Here is a 20696-nt window from a genome sequence, read left to right as displayed (position 1 = left end):
GGTAGTGCAGGTCAACACTTCTCCAATTCCTCTTCTTAGCACAGATCCAACAGGACCCTCAGCAGAGTGGATGGAGGGTGGGTGTAGAACACAGATAGGGACCACACATCTCAAAGAACTTCTAGTTACAGTAAGTAACTTCCACTACTTCTTCGAGTGATGGTCCCTATGTGTATTCCACACACAGATGATTGGCAAGCAGTGTTTAGACTGGAGATGGGTGTGAGGAGGCTTGTAGCAAAGATGCTTGCAATACTGCCAATCCCGCCACTGCATCTGTAGCCAAGGCATGGAGTAGATCATAGTGTGTCGGCAAACATGTGGATTGAAATCCAGGTGGCTGTTCTGCAGATGTCCTGCAGCAGAATGTCTGATAGGGATACCACGGAGGTATCCTGTGCTCCCCCCTCCAGGGGGAGGAATATTTACTATCTTGTAGCACCCTAAGATGCATCCCGAGACCCACTTACAAATTCTCTGGGAGGAAACTGGCTTGCCCATGGGACTGCTGTGCTATGGTGATAAAAGAGTTGAGGTGATTTCCTAATAGGTTTGGTTCTTTGCAGGCAGAACACCAGGGCACACTGTACATTGAAAGACTGAAGCTTCCTGTCTTCAGAGGAAGCATGGGGTTTTGGGAAAAATACAGGTAAGTATCGTTTGATTAATGTGGAACTCAGAAACAATCTTGGGGAGAAACTTTGGGTGCAGTCTAAGAGAAACCTTTTCTTTGTGAAACACTGTATAAGGAAGTTCCACCATGAAGTGTCCAAGCTCGCCAACCCACCTAGCTGACGTGATAGCTACTAAGTATGCCACCTTCATGGACAGATGGGCTGTCATAAATATAAAGGGAAGGGTAAACACCTTTAAATCCCTCCTGGCCAGAGGAAAAAACCCTTTCACCTGTAAAGGGTGAAGAAGCTAGGATAACCTTGCTGGCACCTCACCAAAATGACCAATGAGGAGACAAGATACTTTCAAAGCTGGATGGGGGGAGGGAGAAACAAAGGTTCTCTCTGTCTGTGTGATGCTTTTGCCAGGAACAGAAAAGGAATGGAGTCTCAGAACTTAGTAAGTAATCTAGCTAGATAGGCGTTACAGATTCTGTTTTGTTTAAATGGCTGATAAAATAAGTTGTGCTGAATGGAATGTATATTCCTGTTTTTGTGTCTTTTTGTAACTTAAGGTTTTGCCTCGAGGGATTCTCTATGATTTGAATCTGATTACCCTGTAAGGTATTTACCATCCTGATTTTACAGAGATGATTCTTTTACTTTTTCTTCAATTAAAATTCTTCTTTTAAGAACCTGATTGCTTTTTCCTTGTTCTTAAGATCCAAGGGTTTGGGTCTGTGTTCACCTATGTCAATTGGTGAGGATTTTTATCAAGCCTTCCCCAGGAAAGGGGGTGTAGGGTTTGGGAGGATTTTTTGGGGGGGAAGACATTTCCAAGCGGGCTCTTTCCCTGTTATATATTTGTTAGACGCTTGGTGGTGGCAGCAATAAAGTCCAAGGGGAAAAGGTAAAATAGTTTGTACCTTGGGGAAGTTTTAACCTAAGCTGGTAAAAATAACCTTGGGTTTGAAAGGCGTACTAGTGAGCTTGGACAGGGCAAAGTTAGAATCAGATTGAGGGGTAGGTCTAACCACTAATCTGAAGATCCTGATCAGGGCTTTCATGATTTGTACTGTAGCTGGGTTAGTAAAGAGAGATCATCCTTCCACCAGAGGGAGGAAGGGACTAATATCGCTGCTAGGTGTACTTGTAGCAAACTAACAGAAAGACCTGAAGTCTTCAGGGATAGGAGATAGTCTAGAACAACTGGAATGGTTAAAATATCTGGAGAATGTTAGTGCAGTTGTGCACAGGCTGAAAGGAGCACCTCAATGGGAGCTGAACATGAGCATTCTATTTCTGATGCCCATCCAAAAACAAGGCCATGAAATGCAGTGTGCCCGGATTGGGATCCTTGGTCTTCCACCTGTTGTGGGTTAGGAGATCTGAGAACAGACAGATTGTTAGAACTTCCATGAACCAGAACTGTCTGGGCCAATGAGGTGATAGGAGAATGATGTTGGCTCTGTCGAGACTTATCTTCCCTATGACCTGTGGAAGCAGGGAACTGGGAGGAAAGGCATATCAGAGGCCGTTTCTCCAAGACATCAGCAGAGCATTGCTTTGGGAATCTCAACCCATGGCTCCCCTGGAGCAATATAGGGGGAGCTTTCTGTTTGTTTGGGATGCGAAGAGGTTGAATAGCAGAGTTACCCACTGTGTAAATATCTTGCTCAGAACTGTGTTCTGAATCTCCTACTCATGGTCTATCAAGAAACTTCTGCTTCATTTGTCTGCCAAGGGAGTTGTGAATTCCAGGAAGGCACATGGCCTGTTTTGTGATACAGTTCCTGACACATCATTTCCAAAGTCTGATGGCTTACTGGCCGAGGGGATGAGATCTTACTCCTCCCTGTTTGTTTATATAGTGGTGATATTGTCCAACATTATCTGAATATGGAGTGAGTGTATATGCAGAAGAAAGGCCTTGCACGTCCTCAGTTTCAGTAAGTTTGTACGTAGTCTGGCCTCTAGTGGCATCCCAGTACCCTGAACAGTGTGGTTATTCAGATGAGCAGCCCACCCCAGAAAAGAGGCAACCATTACAATGGTGGCCCTGGGAGTTGGAGGGCTGAAGGGAACTCCCACCATGACCTTTTCCGTGTTCAACCACCAAGTCAGATGACAACTCTGGTAAGAACGACCAGGAGTTGATGTGTTTCTTGCTTGGTTGACAAATTGAGTAGAGCTGAGCCGGAAGGCACTGTACATGGAGTCTGGTGAAAGGAGTCATGTAGGTACATGCAGCCACGAGGCCCAACAGTGAGAGGCACTTGTGCACGGATTGCAGGTTATGTGAAATCAGGGTGCTCAGTGCATGAAACCTTTCTGAGAGGAGGAACAATCTTGCGAAATCCAAGTCCAATCTTGCCCCTATAAAGTTTATTGAACTTGTGGGCAACAGAACATACTTTTCTTCATTTATGCACACACTTAAGTGGGAGGGATAGCGCAGTGGTTTGACCATTGGCCTGCTAAACCCAGGGTTGTGAGTTCAATCCTTGAGGGGGCCATTTAGGGATCGGGGGCAAAAATTGGGGATTGGTCCTGCTTTAAACAGGGGGTTGACTAGATGACCTCCTGAGGTCCCTTCCAACCCTGAGATTCTATGTATCATATATTTCTCCCCACCTTTGTCTAGCTACATTATAAACTTTTGGGGGGAGGGGAAGATAGCTCAGTGGTTTGAACATTGGCCTGCTAAACCCAGGGTTGTGAATTCAATCCTTGAGGGGGCCAGTTAGGGATCTGGGGTAAAAACTGGGGATTGGTCCTGCTTTGAGCGGGGGGTTAGACTAGATGACCTCCTGAGGTCCCTTCCAGCCCTGAGATTCTATGATTCAGAGTTGTATGAAACACCTTGATGATGACTTGACGTCATGACAAGATCAGACCAGGAGCCAATCGTTCAGGTATGGAAATACTGTATATTCTTGGCATCTCATCTGGGTTACCACTACAAGGAAAACCTTTGTAAATACTCTTGGTGCCATAGCCAGCCCAAAGGGGAGGACTCAAAAAATGGAAGTGCTCCTGGCCTACCATAAAATGCAGGAACCTCCTGTGTGATGGCTGAATATCCATATGGAAACTTCACATCGAGAGCCATGAACCATAACCCTTCCTGAAGGGAGGGGATTATAGATGCCAACCTCATTGTCCGGAACTTCCACTTTCAAATAAAGATGTTGAGTTGTTGAAGGTCCAGGATGGGTCTCCACCCGCTGTCTTTTTTGGGAATTAAGAAAAACGGAGAATAAAACCTTCTCTAATGGTAATGAGACGGAATGTGCTCTATTGCTCCTCAGTGAGGGAAGCTGCTTCCCACTGAAGAATCACCTTGTGAGAATGATCCCCGAAGGGGGACCAGGAAGGGGATGTGAGAGGTGGGAAGGAAAGAAACTCTATGGCATTTCTGCAGACTCTATGGATAATCTCCAGAACTCAACTGTCCACAGTGATCTTGTTCCAGTTGTGGGCGAAGAGCGTGAGACGGCCCCCAAAGATGACAGGGGACATGGTGATTGGCATCAGTGGTGGTACGTGGGTCTTGACCAATACATCAAAAGTGGCCCCTGGCTGAGAGTGATTAGAGGCTGTGGCAGTAGAAGGGGCTGAGAAGCGAGGTCTCTAAATCTTCTGGTGTCGTCATGGTGGTTCAGCTGTGCGCTGGTAACAATGTGCATGAGGTGGCGGAGGCCTCATTCTATAGGGTTGCCTCTGATGTTTCCTTCTGGAGGTTGGGGTATAAATCCGCAGGGAATGCAGAATTGATCTCAAATCTTTTAGTGAGTTCAGGGACTCATCCATTTTCTCACTGAAGAGATTCAATTTGTCAGAAGGGACGTCCTGGACCTCCCTAAGAAATCCTCATGATTGCAGCCAGGAATCCCTCCTTATAACTAGAAGAGTGGCCAAACTTCTGGAAGCTGTGTCAGCCGCATGCACTGCAGACTGGAGGGCTACCTTTGCCACCAGCTTCCCCTCATTGAATAGAGACTGAAATTGGGCCCTATCTTCTGTGGGAAGCTAGTTTGTGAAGTTTGGATGCCTGGAATAGGTTTTAACATAGTATTTTGTAATAACACTTGGTAGTTAGCAGGAACAAAATACCATCTCTCGGCCCTTTTCAGTGTAAAAGGAACAGGATGATGTAGTGTTCCGTTCCATACCACTCTAGCTGATGGGTATGGCCACCTTACTCAGTCCCTGCGACTGTATGATGTCCAGGAGCCAATGTTGAAAGTTCTGGGCCTCCTCTGATAGAATCTGTAGATCACTGGACATTCTTTGTAACAGCTCCTGCTATTGGCAAGGGTCATTCAGCAGAGAAGGCGAAGAAAGAGCAACCACTTCATCTGGAGTTGATGAAGAGACAACCAACGGAATGTTGGTACCTGCCACTCTTGTTCCACCTCTTCCTCCTCGTACATGGACGAACCAGCTGGCAAGAGGGAGAGGAGCGATATGACTCTTGAGAGGGGCCTGGAAGCCTGCCATGTGTATCCCACAAACACCAAGAAGGCCAGAAAGAGGGGTCAATCGGTTGTCAGGGACCCTAAGGAAATTGGTAACAGCAGTCCCAGGGCGAGGGGGGTTGTATCGAGTGGAATGGTGGGTGTAACTTCTCGACTGCCTATTGGGGCTCAACTGTCTCTACAGAGATACCAATGGGGCCATCTTCTCTGATTCCTCTGAATCAGAGAACTGCTCCATAGGTAGTGGCGGTGCCATCGGTACCAGGGTAGTCCTGCTGGATGGTTGGAGGTGAAATGATTCCTGGGATACTGATGTAGACTCCTCCCACAAAGTAAGGGCATGTATCCTCTGGTGTTATACAAGTCTTTGTATGCCCTGGTGTCCGAGGAGCTCCCGTAGATCCAGTGCATATGCAGCAACTGGACGGTCTTTAGATGGATGAAGCGTTACCAACAATGGGGCTGGACCAGCACTCGTAGATGGAACCGGTGAATGTCTATCTTTGCATTTTGGTACTGAAGTGATCAACAGAACTTTTTATGCATTTTGCCCTCTGATCTGGGGGTCTTCATAGAGCAAGTTCATTAGGTTTCATTTGTGAGGTCTCACCTGACCTGGACTGGCTGGGGAGGAAGCTCGTTTCTTATAGACAGTCCTCAATGGGGATATGTTTTTGCATCGATGATAGTGCCCTTTACTGTCATGGGGAACCCTGGAAGAAGAATCCTTGGATTTACATGTTGAAGGCTGTGCACCAAGGCACGTGCTTGGACAGGTGCTGCTAGGTAGTTGAGGCCAATGTTCAGGGGGTCTCCCTGGCCCAGATTGGAAAGGTGCCTCATAGTCTTCTCTATCAGGTGAAGCTCCTGCGCTTGTTGAGTTCTGGGTGGGAAGGAGCAACAGATACTGCACTTTGCAGAGAGATGCACCTCCCCCAGACAGCACAGGCAGTGTTGATATTCTTCACTGATGGAGAAGGATCAAGGACAGGACACACAAATCTTGAATACTGGGACGCTGGGCATAGTTCTGGAGCCAGGGAGGGGTTCCCCAACCGGGGAGTGTCATAAATATAAAGGGAAGGGTAACCAACTTTCTGTATACAGTGCTATAAAATCCCTCCTGGCCAGAGGCAACATCCTTTCACCTCTAAAAGGTTAAGAAGCTAAGGTAACCTTGCTGACACCTGACCCAAAATGACCAATGAGGGGATAAGATACTTTCAAATCTGGAGGGCGGGGGGCGGGGAAAGGCTTCTGTCTTTCTGTGTGATACCTTTGCCGGGAACAGATCAAGGAGCTCTCCAACTCCTATAGAGTTAGTAAGTAATTTAGCTAGAAAATGCATTAGGTTCTCTTCATTTTTTGGCTTGTAAATTCACTGTGCTCAAGGAAATGTGTATTCCTATTTTTGTGTCTTTTTGTAACTTAAGGTTTTGCCTAGAGGGATTCTCTATGTTTTGAATCTGACTGCTTGTAAGATTATCTTCCATTCTGATCTTACAGAATTGTTCTCTTATCTTTTTTTGTTCTTCTAATAAAGTTCTGATTTTTAAGAATCTGATTGGTTTTTTTTGGTCTTAAAAATCCAAGGGGTTTGTTCTCATCTTGTTTATTCTCAAGCCTCCCCAGGAAAGGGGGTGTAAGGGCTTGGGGGGATATTTTGGAGAAATAGGAACTCCAAGTGGTCCTTTCCCTGTTCTTTGTCTAAAACACTTGGTGGTGGCAGTGTTTTACCTAATCCAAGGACAAAGTCTTTGTGCCTTGGGGAAGTTTTTAACCTAAGCTGATAGAAATAAGCTTAGGGGATCTTTCATGCGGGTCCCCACATCTGTACCCTAAAGTTCAGAGTGGGGAAGAACCTTGACAGGGAGAAATACACTATACTATAAACTTCTTCACTATTAATCTAAAAATATAACTATATACAAATGTTTTCTTGATAGGTAATGAAATGATGTGGAAGGAGGACATAATACTGACTCCGGCCATGTAGTGGTAAGAAGCAACTGGAGATGTGTCAACTCACACTGCCTATTATACCCTTGGTTGGGAGCACAAGGAGAGCTACTGTGCATGTGTGGGCCAACAGACACTGCTTTGAAGAATTTCTTGAGTTGGGTGCATAGCATGCATGTGTACCGAAGTGTGGGATACACGTACGGACCATCACTTGAAGAAGTATCAATCTGAAAATAGCAAAATCCAACCAAAAACCTGAGTTAAAACATGTATTTTAAAATAATACTTCTTTTTAAATGGAATTATTAAACAAGTCCTGGGGAAAAACAGGCTGTTTAAATACCTTGTAGAATGAGGGCCTTTATCTCCATACTGTCTCAATATGCTTATTCAATGTAGTCACAAAGAAGCTTTCCCTATTTTTTCACATGCTTTTACTTTTTAAGTATTAAATATTTAATTAAGTAATTAAGTATTCTGTTAACAGTCTGAATAAGATCCCATATTGGCACTCACACTCCAAGAGATCAGCCAAAGTCTTAGTCCGAAGAGCCACAGGTCTCTTCGTCTTGTCGTTAGTGATGGCAAATTCCTGCATACCCAGCTCTTCTGCTACTTTGGCCTGTGTCCTGTTGTTCACCAATGAGCTTCGCAACAACTGAAACCACAAAGAGTTCCACCCAGTTTTAACATTAGATAATGTTAAACTATAAGAGTAAAGCAGCTTGTTAGGTCTCTGGCCCCGTGAGTTTACTGCATTTTTCTTCTCAGCACATTCTGATTTCTGCTGGTGTTTGTACACCCAGCCTATCACTGGAGAGTCTCCTTTTGTTTCTGATCCAACTTTTGTTTCATTGTCCCTTCTTTCTACTGTCTGTTTCCCTTGTTCCATTCCATCTGATGGTAAGGAAGAGGGTGATTTGGAAGCTCAGATATTATAGGGATGGCTTCATGGGTGTTACCAGAAACTACTAAAAATGGTTAAGTACGGTGCTCCAGTACCACTGGTAGGAGAGCAGCATGAAACTGACTAGGACTGTGTGCATTAGCCAGTTTTATTGTGCTGTTGGTGTCCAGGTGATATAGCAGTGCAGGAGGAAGTGCACAATCATGCTGATGGAGGATTCTGAGAGATCCTCCTGCTTAGAAAGAAGGTGCAGTTCCCATAATCTTGCATTACATTTAAAAATTTTGGAGGTGGTCCTCTTTAAAAACAAATGCCCTCTCCCCATCACTCCACTTCTTGTATTTATTTTGCTGGAGGTATATAGCCTAACAAAATCTAAACGTGTTTTACCATAGAAAATATAGACAAACAAGCACCATATCCTGAAATCCATACACACAGAGTACATCCAAAGTGTAAGAATATTTGTACCCATGATTAAAAACAAAGATGCTCTCTATGTTAATGCAAGGAAGACTACTACACAACTAGCAAACCTGGTTCATAATTCCATTAGTTTGGGGCTGGGAGGGAAAGGAAGGATAAGAGATGGACATTCCTGGCCAGATATCCAGTTGGTATAAAACATAGCTTTGAAGTCAGCGGAGCCAAGCCGATTTATGTCAGCTGAGTGATCTGGCTCTGACTGCTACAGTACATGGCCACTGGTTTGTAACTAAGTGAGGAGACAACTGTATTTTAACGGAGTCTCCTGGTTTGGTTACAGTGGTAATGTAGACATGGTAAGTATGGAGCTCTTCAGAAGACATAAAAGCTTTACAGACATCTTAAATGTGGTTTGGGGTTTTCATTCAGCTTGAGTATTTCCTAATTATTGAAGTTAAGGAGTTTCAAAATGGAAAAGCGTGACTAAAAAGAGTGTAAGCCTTTTTCTTGGAGGACTTCAGTAACTCAGCCAAAGGTTAGGGGTCTATTACAGGAGTGGGTGGGTGAGGTTCTGTGGCCTGCAATGTGCAGGAGGTCAGACTAGAGGATCAAAATGATCTCTTCTGACCTTAAAGTCTATGAGTAAAGAGAGTCACTTTCTTAAAGAAAAACAAAACAAACAATCCAAGCCACCCAGGGCAGAGAGATTGCATAAAAACACATTGTTCCCTTTTTGAGTTCCATGTCACATTTGCTCAGCTTATTAGACAAAAATTTTATGCTACCTGGGTCCAGTGTGCCAACTGAGCTTATGAAAATCAAGATTTATTCTCAGTACTTGATATTTCATCTCTGACAATAGATAAATAAAGAACAGTATGGTCATGATTTTTTTGGCAATGATGTATGAAGCAGACACTCACAACTTGATCTTAATAAACTAGGCTGACTGCAAAATCAGCGTATCGCTCCCTCCCTTCCTAATTCCTCTCCATGCCTGTCCTCTCCATGTCTGTCCACCAACTCATCCACTTCCAATAGACACCCAAGTCCCAAAACAAAACAAAACAAAATCTTACCTAACTACAACATAAAACCTAGGAGACCAGAGTGCTGAGCAGCCATGACATGTAAATTGCTGCCTGCTATAATACTGTAAGTTTTTTAGGGCAGGGATCATCTTCTTATTCTGTGTTTGTACAGCACCTAGCACAATGGAGTCCTAGTCCATGAATGGGGATCCTAGGAGCTATGGTAATGCAAATAATAAATACTAATAATATATACAATACATGTATCTTGAAGATGGAAAGAACAAGTGGTCCATCTAGTCCACTTTTCCATTCAAGGACCTGCCTCCCATGTAGCCAGAATCTAATGGGGACCCTCATACACTTTAGTAATATGGGAACAACAGAGTCAATGCAATACCCCCAAACCCCACCCATCGCGACTTCCAGGCTGAGAACCCAATCTACTCCATTATGGAAGGTGTCACCTACACTTCAGCAACTACACTCAGCTGGAGTTAATTCCAGACATATAGTTAATTTTGTCTGACACTTCTGTGTTCACCCAGAATTACTGGCAGGTAGGACTGTTGTGGACAAGAAGCCTTTCCTAACTTAAACCATTCTTTCTGAAACTTCAGCTACACGTTTATACCGTTGGTAGAACATAGCTAACGGGACAAGGTATCTGAAAGCATTCATAAAAATTTCTTCTCTGTTTCCCTTTTCTCAAGATATATATAACTAACTTCTTCATAAATAACCACTTTACACTGAGCATCAGTTTTGCTGCCCTCATCTGAACATTTACCATTACCTTGACTTCCGTGACCAATGATGTGCACAAACTCCAGATATAGTAGTATGTTCATACACCATAATTACTTTAAATGGAAATGTGTTCCTAAATGAGGATCAATAGACAGACAGACAGATATAGCTGGTTCTCTCCAAGTTACTTACCACCACTCCAACTACCTCTCAAATCTCATTCAAATTTAAATTGATGAAAAGACAATTATCTCAATTGTTCAGGTCCTAGCTTTGTATCTTCATCTACAAACTTGGACAACATGTAACTAGTTCCACTTTCCAGATCACTTATGACTAAATTAAACAACACTAAACTATGCTGCTCATTGTCCTGAGGATTTAAAGCCATTAATTATACAGTAACGCTCCATACCAGCGGTTCTCAACCCGCAGCCTGTGGACCGCTTGCAGCCCAATCTGCACACAGCTGCAGCCCGGGTGACAGCCTCAGGGCCATACAGGCAGTATGTATATTATGTGGATGTGGCCCACATAACACATAGAGCTGCATAAGCAGCCCACAATGGTCAACAGGTTGAGAACCACCGCTCTATATCCTTCCTGCCAACCAGTTCTTGAGAGACTGATCATATTATATTTGCACTGATGCCTATGTTTTTAAAGGTGACCTGCAAAGGAAAAAAAAATTGTGTTTGTGCCCTTCCCCCCACCTTTTGTTAAAATTATTTTTGATGACTAAAACTGGCCTGAAAAGCTATTTTTTTACATTAGAAATTCAGGCTTTATTAAATCTGAATTTCTTGGATGAATGTATGGATGACATATATTTTACATGAAACTTGATGAAGGAATAAAAATGATTTTTATTTAGACTGTTTACTTTTGGGAGGGGGGTTCTTTCTGTAAACATCTGTAACTCAAATGCCTGAGAAACATATTTAAAAAATGTCTTTGTTAAAGATTCAGCATCTCCATTCCTTACATTAAAGCCTGAGAAAACTCATCTTAACATCTCTGAAACTTCTCAGCAATCCTCTGGCTAAACAGGAAATTTTACACTTGACAGTCCTGATAATTTTCAGTGTTCTTTTTTTATTTTGTATTACAATTAATATTTGAGAAAATTCTGCAATATAATTCTCTTCTCCACAAATAATCAGCCCACAAATAACCATCTACATTCAAGTACTCTACCAATCTGCAAGGCTATCTATTGAAACACCAACTACCAAAAACTGCACTTAGAATGCTGTAAGGTGCTCAAAGGCCCAAAATGGTTCCTATGCAGGATATGCTGGTAAATTATGGGAATCAAAAATAAATTGTTACAACTATTTTTAAAATTAAATCCAAAAACTGTTAAGGCAGCTCTAGGCTGAGAATAATGGACAGACCAGGGTAAAATAAATTGTAATGTCTGGGAGGAAATCAAAACACCTCAAAGTGACAACCACAGAAAATGGAAAAATAGTTGACTCAGTAGCCCAGTGGACATGAATAAAAACTCATGTGAGATGTCTGTCTAACACACACCCTTTCAAACACTGTGTTAAACAAGCACTACCTAGGTCTCAGATACACCGAGATCATCAGTGTGATTACGACCACTATAGAGCCATTTTACATAGGGAAGAAATATTATTGCACTGGCTTCACAAATCGACATTTCCTGTCCATTGCAGGATTCACATATTTGAATTAAAGATTTATTCAGAACAGGGGGCCTGAGGTTTCTGTTATTAATCAAATCCAGAATAAGTCACTAAGTAGCTTCTCTTATAATTTTTGTTTCTGTCCCACATTTGCTCTCCCGGACAGCATGACCAAAGGCATTCTCACCGTTAAGTGCCCTTCGTGATGATCAGGGAAATGAATGAATAAGTACTCAGTGGCTACCAATTGCATTATGGAGTCACCCAGGAATTCCATCCTCTGATTGTGGCCTCTGAAAAAGGAAACATCAATGTGGCAAGCTCAATAAGCAATCAGGGGGAAAAAAACATGTAAATTTAAAAATACAGTAATTTAAAAGCAAGTGTCCACTGTATTAAATGAATTCATTTTTAATGAATTGGGGTCCGCTGTATTAAATGAATTCATTTTAAAACACATTTAACACAATTTTCTGGTATTAACTAGATGTGATGAAAGCAAGTCTTTATTGCTGTACGTTGACTTTCTGGAGAAAGCAAATGAGGTAGTTACCGTTAAACAAAATTACTAGACCACAGATGTGGGACTAACTGGGGGGTACAGGTTGGTGCTAAATTTATCAGGAATAAGGTCCCATTACTACAATTTTTGCATGCAAATAAACTGCTGTGCGTGTTGATTTCAATGGATCAGCAGTTTCCCCCATATACGGCTAGTTAAAGGATCAGGGCCTAAATCCACTTTAGGTTCAGGATTGGGTGTCACCAGGTATTACTCTATTATTTATATTGTGGATGCACCTAGGAACCTCAGACATGGACCAGTACCCCACTCTGCTAGTGCCTGTACAAACACAGAACAAAAGACAGTCCTCGCTCCCAAAAGCCTGGGTTTATTTTTCCCACATCACGTCCATGTGAACATGTAGCATTACTGCATCAGGGATAAAGAACTTATAGCACTTTGAGCTGTGAGTTTCCTCTTGCCATTTATGAACCCCTCACATGAACATATCTCTCACGAATGCTTCCTCTTGTAATCCAATCCATGCTGTTACATGGTGCTGTTAAAATGGGGCAGCTAACATGCTGCAAAATGTCATGCTCTGTTGCAGCAATTCCAAGCTCTCTGATGATCTCAGGTTGCACTATTAGATCATGACCTTCATTAAACATACATAGTTGTTTCTTATTATAATTATGGACCATTAAGGAAAACAACAGTAAGATTAGCATAGTTCAGCGTGGGATTCTGCTTTATACTCACAGAGTCAGGTGGTTAAATCCCACAGTTCTCAAAGTGAAGGCCCGCGCCAAAAGTCGAACATGAGTAAAAATGACTCCAATTGCTTCCTCAAACTCGGTAAGTTTCTGGAGAACTGGGGAAGTCTCGATAAGTTGCCGATCAGTGTTAGATTCTTGCAGCTGTAAATAATAACAAATGCAAATTAATGATAGAAGGCCAGTATACATTTCAAAGAAAAAAGATCCTTCTTGAGAACAGCAAATCCTTTGAAAACCATTGACCATTTGCGAGGGAAAAGCAGAAATGTGTATTGTGTACATACACAAACATCCACCTCACACTTGGACTGACACTTGGATAATCAAGAAGCAGACCAAAAAGCAAACAAAACCAAACAAGCCCACCCTACTACTTTCTTTAAAAACAGAAAGAAATGGCAAAGCTTTAAAATACAAAATCTAAAAGGACAATGTTAAAGTAATTTCTACTAATATTTACAATGATATTCTTCAGGCCAACACTGCCTCAAAGCAGAGAGAATCAATGCCCAAGTGGGGAAGTAAGTGATTTCTGGGCCAAAGAGGAAATTAAATCTTCAGTCCAAACAAGTGGGAGTAGGAAAGAGAAATAACTAGTGATAACCTATGGGAAATAAATGGATGGCGCTAGCTCCAATGTAAGTTCTACCAATGCAGAAGCACAGATCACTACAGGGAGAGTTTAAAAAATAAAAACAAAGAACACCTCAGAAGGGAGAGAGCTCTCAGGAGCTTGCACTGCCGCCTTGGAAAGCTGGAACTGAAATCTCTTTCCATTAAGACTTCTGTTTATTTACTTCTCTCTTGTGTACACACCAGTCTGGGCTGTTGTACAAATAACTCATGAGCATTGAACTACTGGCAATACTTAGTCTATAATCCCATTTCAGAGCTCCTCAGAGTATATATGAAGCATTTGGGTCCTTGTCCTTAGATCTGTGTGTGAGGACACCCTGCACCCAAGAAGAACCTCAGTGAAGTCAAATGAACTCTGCACAAAAGATCAGGGACTTGGTTTGGACAAAACAGGTAGAAAGAGTAATATGTCTGAGACAAAAGAGGTAGAAAGCATAAAATGTCTGAGACAGATATGACAATTTTCTGCCATACCCTTGGGAGACTTTATGAATTAAGTTTAGGAATCTTTGGGATCCACTGTATTAAATGAATGGTTTATGTATTATTGTGGGCCATGATTGTATGTAACCTCTCAGGGGGAGAGGAGAAATGTGACAGATGTGAGACCTGCAGGTTCAAAGGACTCTGTTGAACAATGTGCCAGACAAGAATGGACTCTTGGAACAAGGACAACGTTAAGGTCATTTCTAATAATATTTACAATGGTATTCTTCAGGCCGACTCTGCCCAAGAGCAGAGAGAATCAATGCCAAATGGGGATGTAGGAAGTGTCTGGGCCAAAGGGGAAATGAAATCTTCATCCCAAACGAGTGGAGGCAGAAAAAAGAAATAACCAGTGAAATCCTTGGGTGAATAAATTGGCTAGCTCCAATGTAAGTTGTATCCATGCAAAAGCACAGATCAGGAGAGAGAGAGAGAGAGAGAGGTTAAAACAAACAAACAAACCCAAAACAAAACACAGAATGAGGAGAGCTTCTCTCAGGAGCTCGCACCGCCACCTTGGAAGGCTGGAACTGCAATCTATTTCTATTAACAATGGGGAAAACTCAGTTGTGGGAGTTGAAGGAATGACACCTACCAGAGCCCAAGGTTGGAGCTGAAGTGATCTCTGGCAAGCTTTTTAACATGTGGGTAGGTTCTTTTGTTGTTTTTAATGTTTTCTCTGTAACCCTTTCATCTTAAGAATGAAAATGCTTGCTTATAAAGAGTTGTGTGGTAACTTAGAACTGCAGACCATTATGCTGTTCATAGCCTCTGGTGAGAAAGCAAAGCTGTGTGACTTGCCGGGAACATCTTACTGCAGGCAGCGAATTGTGCAGCCTGGAAAAACTCTGCTCAGGAGGGAAAGAGACACAGGTCTCTAGCAAGAGAGGTGATGGCTGAGGAGCTGGGAGCCTAGGATGGATGCCCTTGGTGGACCACAGATACAGTTGCCCTGAACCACAGCAATGTTTATCTATGGTACTTGTATGGCTCCCTTCACCATAGTATCTGAGCACCTGACAATCTTTAATATATATACCATCACAACACCTCTTTGAGATAGAACAGTTCTATTATCCCCATTTTACAGATGGAGAACTGAGGCACAGGGAGCTTAAGTGACTTGCCCACAGTCACACAGGAAGTCTGTGGCAGAGCAGGGACTTGAACCTAAGGCTCCCACATTCTCAACTAGTACTTTAACCACGCATTGACTTTCTAAATAGATGAGAAAAGAGACTGATTAAATTTCAGACTTGCCAACACTTTAAGTGTCTATGTAATATTAATCTTATTGGAATCACTGTTAAAAATAACCATGCTATATGAGAGCAAAAAAATTAGCAATATGTTTTTAAGCAATTTGATTCAAACCCCTTGACCTCCCATGATTAAGTTAGGATCTAAATGCTGAGGTCAATAAAATATGTATACAGATTGTTTTTTGTATCCAGTTTTCTAGGTATAATAGATAAACAGGAGGAAGACAAAGTTACTTCTCACTAGATTTATCTTGCTACAAATCCACACGTATATTAAACACAGACCATGAGGCGGAAGCTTGTTATTTACAAAAATTCACAACAGCCAATATGGCTACTTGATACTAAATATTCCTAAATACTAAAGATATCACGACAGCTGAATGCCACTGAAAAGCATCCTTAGAAATAAAATAGAACTATGAAATTTATGATAGACAGAGGCACACTTACTTGGAGTGGGTGTAGTGGGTAATTAAGCCATACTTCCTGTAGGTCCTGCAAACATTGAGAGATGCCTTTAGTGCTTAAGGGAGTCATTTAACAAATTCCACAGTTCTAAATAAGATGGCATTACTTGAAATACTGAACTGTTTCAGATGCTGCCGCTGCTTATTGCAAATTCAATAGTGCTAGCAATCTCATTTTTAAAATAGGGTATTCACTACTCAAGCTGCCGGTAGTTCTCCCAATGAGCTTGTGTCGAAGAGGCAGAAAAATCCTTGAACCAAATAAAAACGGTTTAAAAAACAAAAGTAAAAAAAATATTTGTTGAAGCTAATGGTTGAATTTTATTTCCCACCACCTGCTCCGCAGCAGGTTTAAAACTGACCAAAAGCCAAGACTAAAACTCTAGGTCATGTAGGCTTCATTCATTACAACATTCAGAAGCATGTAAATACTGAGATACAATATGCCACAAAATACTTATATGTCTCATAAACATTATTTGTTGTTCCGCAGACTTTGAGACTTTAAAGAAGAAAAATATCATTTAATTAATTCCCTGGCCATCGCGTTAGTGGTCTCTTCAGTAGTATAACTATAATTTATATGCACTAGTGCCTTACATGCCCCATCATCCAAATGCTAAGTACTTTTTGAATGTGTAAGATGACCCAGTCCCTACTCCAAAAGGCTTACAAGCCAGTTGTGCAAAAAGCACAAGTCTGCGCCAAACAATGAGAAGGAGGAAGAGGATAAGGGTAAAGAGAATGTATGGTTACATAGGCTAGTGATGTGCACACATCCATGGTGCTCAATTAAACATCTTAAAAACATATAAAGGAACAACAACAAAAAATCAGCAAATATCAATCCTCACTGGCCTTCTACATAGCCAATATGGAACAGACTTTAACTGTGTAGTTGGACTGATGGTGGTTGAAACACCTAGCTTTAACACTTGGAGGGCTACAGAAAATAGACCCAATACATTTTTAACGCCTCTAAAACAATGTTTGTTTTACATACATGGCATATACTGCATACATGATGTGGTTTAAAAGTTTTATCGGAATTCATTTCCCATGAGTTGCATAACTCATTTAGGTCTGCACAACTCATGGATAAAAAGACCATCTCATACTTACGCTGTTAAAATCTTTATTTTACATACTCATATATTCCCTATTTTATTTACTCTTTACATAAAAACAAAAACAAAAACCAACCCTAGATTAAATGAATGTTGAAGTTGCCAGGTCAAGCACTCAAAAGTTAGGAAATGCCAGAATTAAGGGTTCCCTCTGAATTACAAACAATGTACTTTTAATATACTTTTAAAAAATGTAATTTCCTAATTAACACCCTCCCCTAGAAATTCTATCATTTAGAACTGTATTGACCCCCACAAAGATCAGCAGCTAAATTGCAACATTTAAATCCATCGCACAGACTTCTACTATTTGTAATAACTGTTGAAATGGAGTTCTACAAGATTCATGCACTACTGTATCTGCTCTTCTTCATGTAAGCCAATGAGCTAACAGAATCAAATTAATGTTACTCTGTTTACAACTCAGTATCATAAAATGCTGTTTTCATGACCTTTAAACTAAAAAAAAAACAGATGTAGTATATTCTACCCCAACCGTCAAATATAAAAAATTGTGGTTTTAATTAAACTGACAAAATTAACATGTAAATGAATAAAAAGTTTTTTAAAAGTAACTCAGCCAACAGGAAAACAAATACCGTGTCATTAAAGAGTAAACGTCCAAATAAGTGTTTGGCTTCTTCTAGGCTTCCCTCCAGGTAAACAGCTCCTATATGGAAGGAACAATATACAATAGGGTAAAAATGCACTAGTATTCAGAAAAGTACAAAACAGAGACTACGAATCACCCCGTCCCCCACCCGCAAAAAGGAAACAGCAATTGTGGTAACAGCAATTGTGGAAACCACAAGTTTCTCTCTCTTTGAAATTAAAGTGCAAAATGAAATTTTCTGCGAAATGTAAAGACAATCAAAACAGTATAAAACGAGAAAAAAATTCTTAGAATCCTAACAAGTTACATCAATGATACAAAGTGGTATGCCAGAACAATGAACTTTAATAGCATTAGGCTAGAAGTAATCCTGTGTTTATAGGTGTTTTCAAGTAACCAGCTACTTAAAATTCTCTCAAACACTTGATATGTGAACATTTATAACCAAGAAATAACTTACAGCAGCCAGGGAATTTATTTTGTCCCATATCTTGCGTAAATCTTTGCCAGAACTACTCTGAACATTCGAAACCCATCAGTACTCCCCGCCCCCCCCCACCCAATAATATATTATTTCCCAAATTGACATCAGTGTAGGGGGGTTTTATTTCAAGTTAGGTTTAATGGGGTGTTGAATATTGCTGGTTTTTTAAATTACTTATATCATAGTTCTGAGCACCGGTACTGTTAGGACCTTGTCGCAATTTTATATAGGAATGACGTTTAACTGATATTTTGGGTCCTTTAGTGGATTTAGATGGAAACAAACCTTTTGATTTGGGATCATGGGGGAAATCTTTCTTATATTGTACAGTGTAACAGGTGTACCTGGCTCTTCAAGGTCCCCTGTTTGAGACTCATGGCCCTGCTACACACTGCCCCAGGAGAAAAACAGCAAAAGGTGGGTCCTCCAGGCCTTCTTAGAGAGGCTTCACAAGACGCAGTCAATCAAAGGCCAGCTGGCTTAGTTAAAAGGAGCTGCAGGGGCTTAGCAAGTCAGTTCCTAGCTGTGACTTGCGTAGCAAGGAAGGGTGCTCTGCTTTGGCTACAGGGCCTAAGAGTTTACCAGAAGTTGAGTTCTGGCTGCATTTTGCTTTCTGCAAGGAGAGAGTAGACCGGAGAACTGTAATCTTAAAGTAATGGGTGAAAGGAAAGAAATCCAGTGGGAAAATGCCCAAGAAAAACAGTAGCAGCTAACTGAAGGAGTTAAAGAGAGGAGTGTGAGACTGCAGTTCATAGGGTCCCTGGCTGGGACCGGAGTAGTAGGTAAGACCAGGTCCCTGCACCAACCACTGGAGAAGTGACCTAAGCCCCAAGAAGAGGATAAGGTATGTTTAGAAGCTGAAGCAAAGAGCTGGAATGGGGCTGAAGACCCTGATATGGCCAGACTGTCTCATGGTTACCCCTCTGGAAGGGGACTGAACTTGAGTGATGACCTGGCTGGAGAGGTGGGGCAGTGAGAACTAGTGAAGACAAAGAGTCTCCAGGGGAAAAGTCCTATAACAGGCCAGGGAAGGACTTAAAGTTAGACAAGAAGGGGCTCAAACTGAAACCAGAGACAGGGCTGTAAACACTAATAAAGGCACAGCAATAGTCCTTGTTGGACCTTTGTTACCCCAGCAGGGTTTCATTCGTGCATCATGTGTGGCTTGGCTGGAGGACTGAGCCACTGAAGTCCTGTCTAGTGAGGTCAGCGGTCAACAGGGTGCCAGGAGCGGAGAAAAAGTGCAGGATTGCACCCAGCTTACAGGAGGCATTGACCAGAGGTGAGTGCCTCATCACATATGGCAACCTAAAAAACAGCATTAAAAATGGACGTCCAGGATTGTCATTCATTTTATGGCTTCCGACAACATGGAATTAATCAAGGCTGTGCCCCCGGAGAATGATCTTAGAGGGCAGTGGTTCACTAGACGTTCCATGGTTTGGATGCCTTCTCCATATTCACATATTGGGGCTGTCCTTCACTTTCCATCTGTTTAGTAGGTAGCTTCAATAGCGAGTGGGTTCTGATGTGGTTTGCTGTGGTCCGTATCTTAACTAGCATGGTGAAGCCAGGTAGTTGGTGCTGAGGTTCCTCTGAGACCTCTTCTACTTGGTGCCCCAAGAACTCAGTTTGTCTCTAGTTTCACCACGTAGGTTCCTTTATACAGCAAAGCTAAGCTGAGTTGATCAGACTCAAATATAGGGGATGGGCATAGGGTATAGCACACATCCAAACTTACACAGAAAAACTTTTCCTTATACATTTTTACCAAAATTAATAACACATTGCGAACAGTGTCCCAGTGGGGGCCAGCTGAGGTTACCCAATTAGGGTGAACTGCAACAAATGGGGAAGTTGATCCCCAAAGCTGGTGGATATTTTAAAACTTAGATTTACCAAGCCAGCACAAAAGAGCTTCTTTATTACCTCACCGGTTACTCAGAAGTCCCAACAACACCGTTCCTTTAAAGTAACCCAGCCTCAGGCCTCCATCCAGGTACCCAAGTCAAATATGAAGATCTCTGAATCTCATTTCATCATATAAAAGAAAAGGTTCTACCAATCCCAAAGGATCGGACACATTATCTCCCAGGTTATTGAATATTCCAGATCTTACACAAATACATGCTTATAGACAATTTTTATTAACTAAACTAAAATTTATTAAAAAAGAAAGAGAGAGAGTATGGTTAAAAGATCAATATACATACAGACATGAGTTCAATTCTTGAGGTTCAGATACATAGATATGGTGAGCTTTGTAAAGCTTTGCAAAGAGTTCTTTTAGAATGTAGTTCATAGGTCATAGTCCAATATCCAATATCATATTCAGGGCAGACCAGTCAGCACTAGGATCATGCTTCAATGCTGGGGAAGCTTAAGCCACCTCAGCCCTTGCCCTGCCCCCTTCACCAAGGCCCTGCCTCTGCCCCGCCCCTTCTCCGAGACCCCGCCTCCGCTCATTCCATACCCCCTCCCTCTGTCGCTGGCTCTCCCCCACCCTCA

The 20696-nt window shown here is 41.9% G+C and overlaps 1 protein-coding gene across 6 annotated transcripts in view; it reads right to left on the bottom strand.

Annotated features, from left to right (window-relative positions):
* Positions 1–20696, bottom strand: part of DROSHA (drosha ribonuclease III) — a 99195-nt gene that overhangs the window by 7793 nt on the left and 70706 nt on the right. For all 6 annotated transcript variants that reach the window (XM_073332262.2, XM_073332264.2, XM_073332259.2 and 3 more), the window contains 5 exons: positions 17691–17761; positions 15948–15992; positions 13094–13251; positions 12014–12119; positions 7574–7715 (listed from right to left, as the gene is read on the bottom strand). In XM_073332262.2, coding sequence (XP_073188363.1) covers positions 7574–7715; positions 12014–12119; positions 13094–13251; positions 15948–15992; positions 17691–17761 — 522 coding nt within the window. The remainder of the gene's footprint in view (positions 1–7573; positions 7716–12013; positions 12120–13093; positions 13252–15947; positions 15993–17690; positions 17762–20696) is intronic.

This window comes from Lepidochelys kempii, chromosome 2 (assembly GCF_965140285.1).
Source record: "Lepidochelys kempii isolate rLepKem1 chromosome 2, rLepKem1.hap1, whole genome shotgun sequence".
NCBI lineage: Eukaryota > Metazoa > Chordata > Testudines > Cheloniidae > Lepidochelys > Lepidochelys kempii.
The sequence above is the reverse complement of the archived record's forward strand: the minus strand, read 5'-3'. Positions and strand labels throughout refer to the sequence as shown.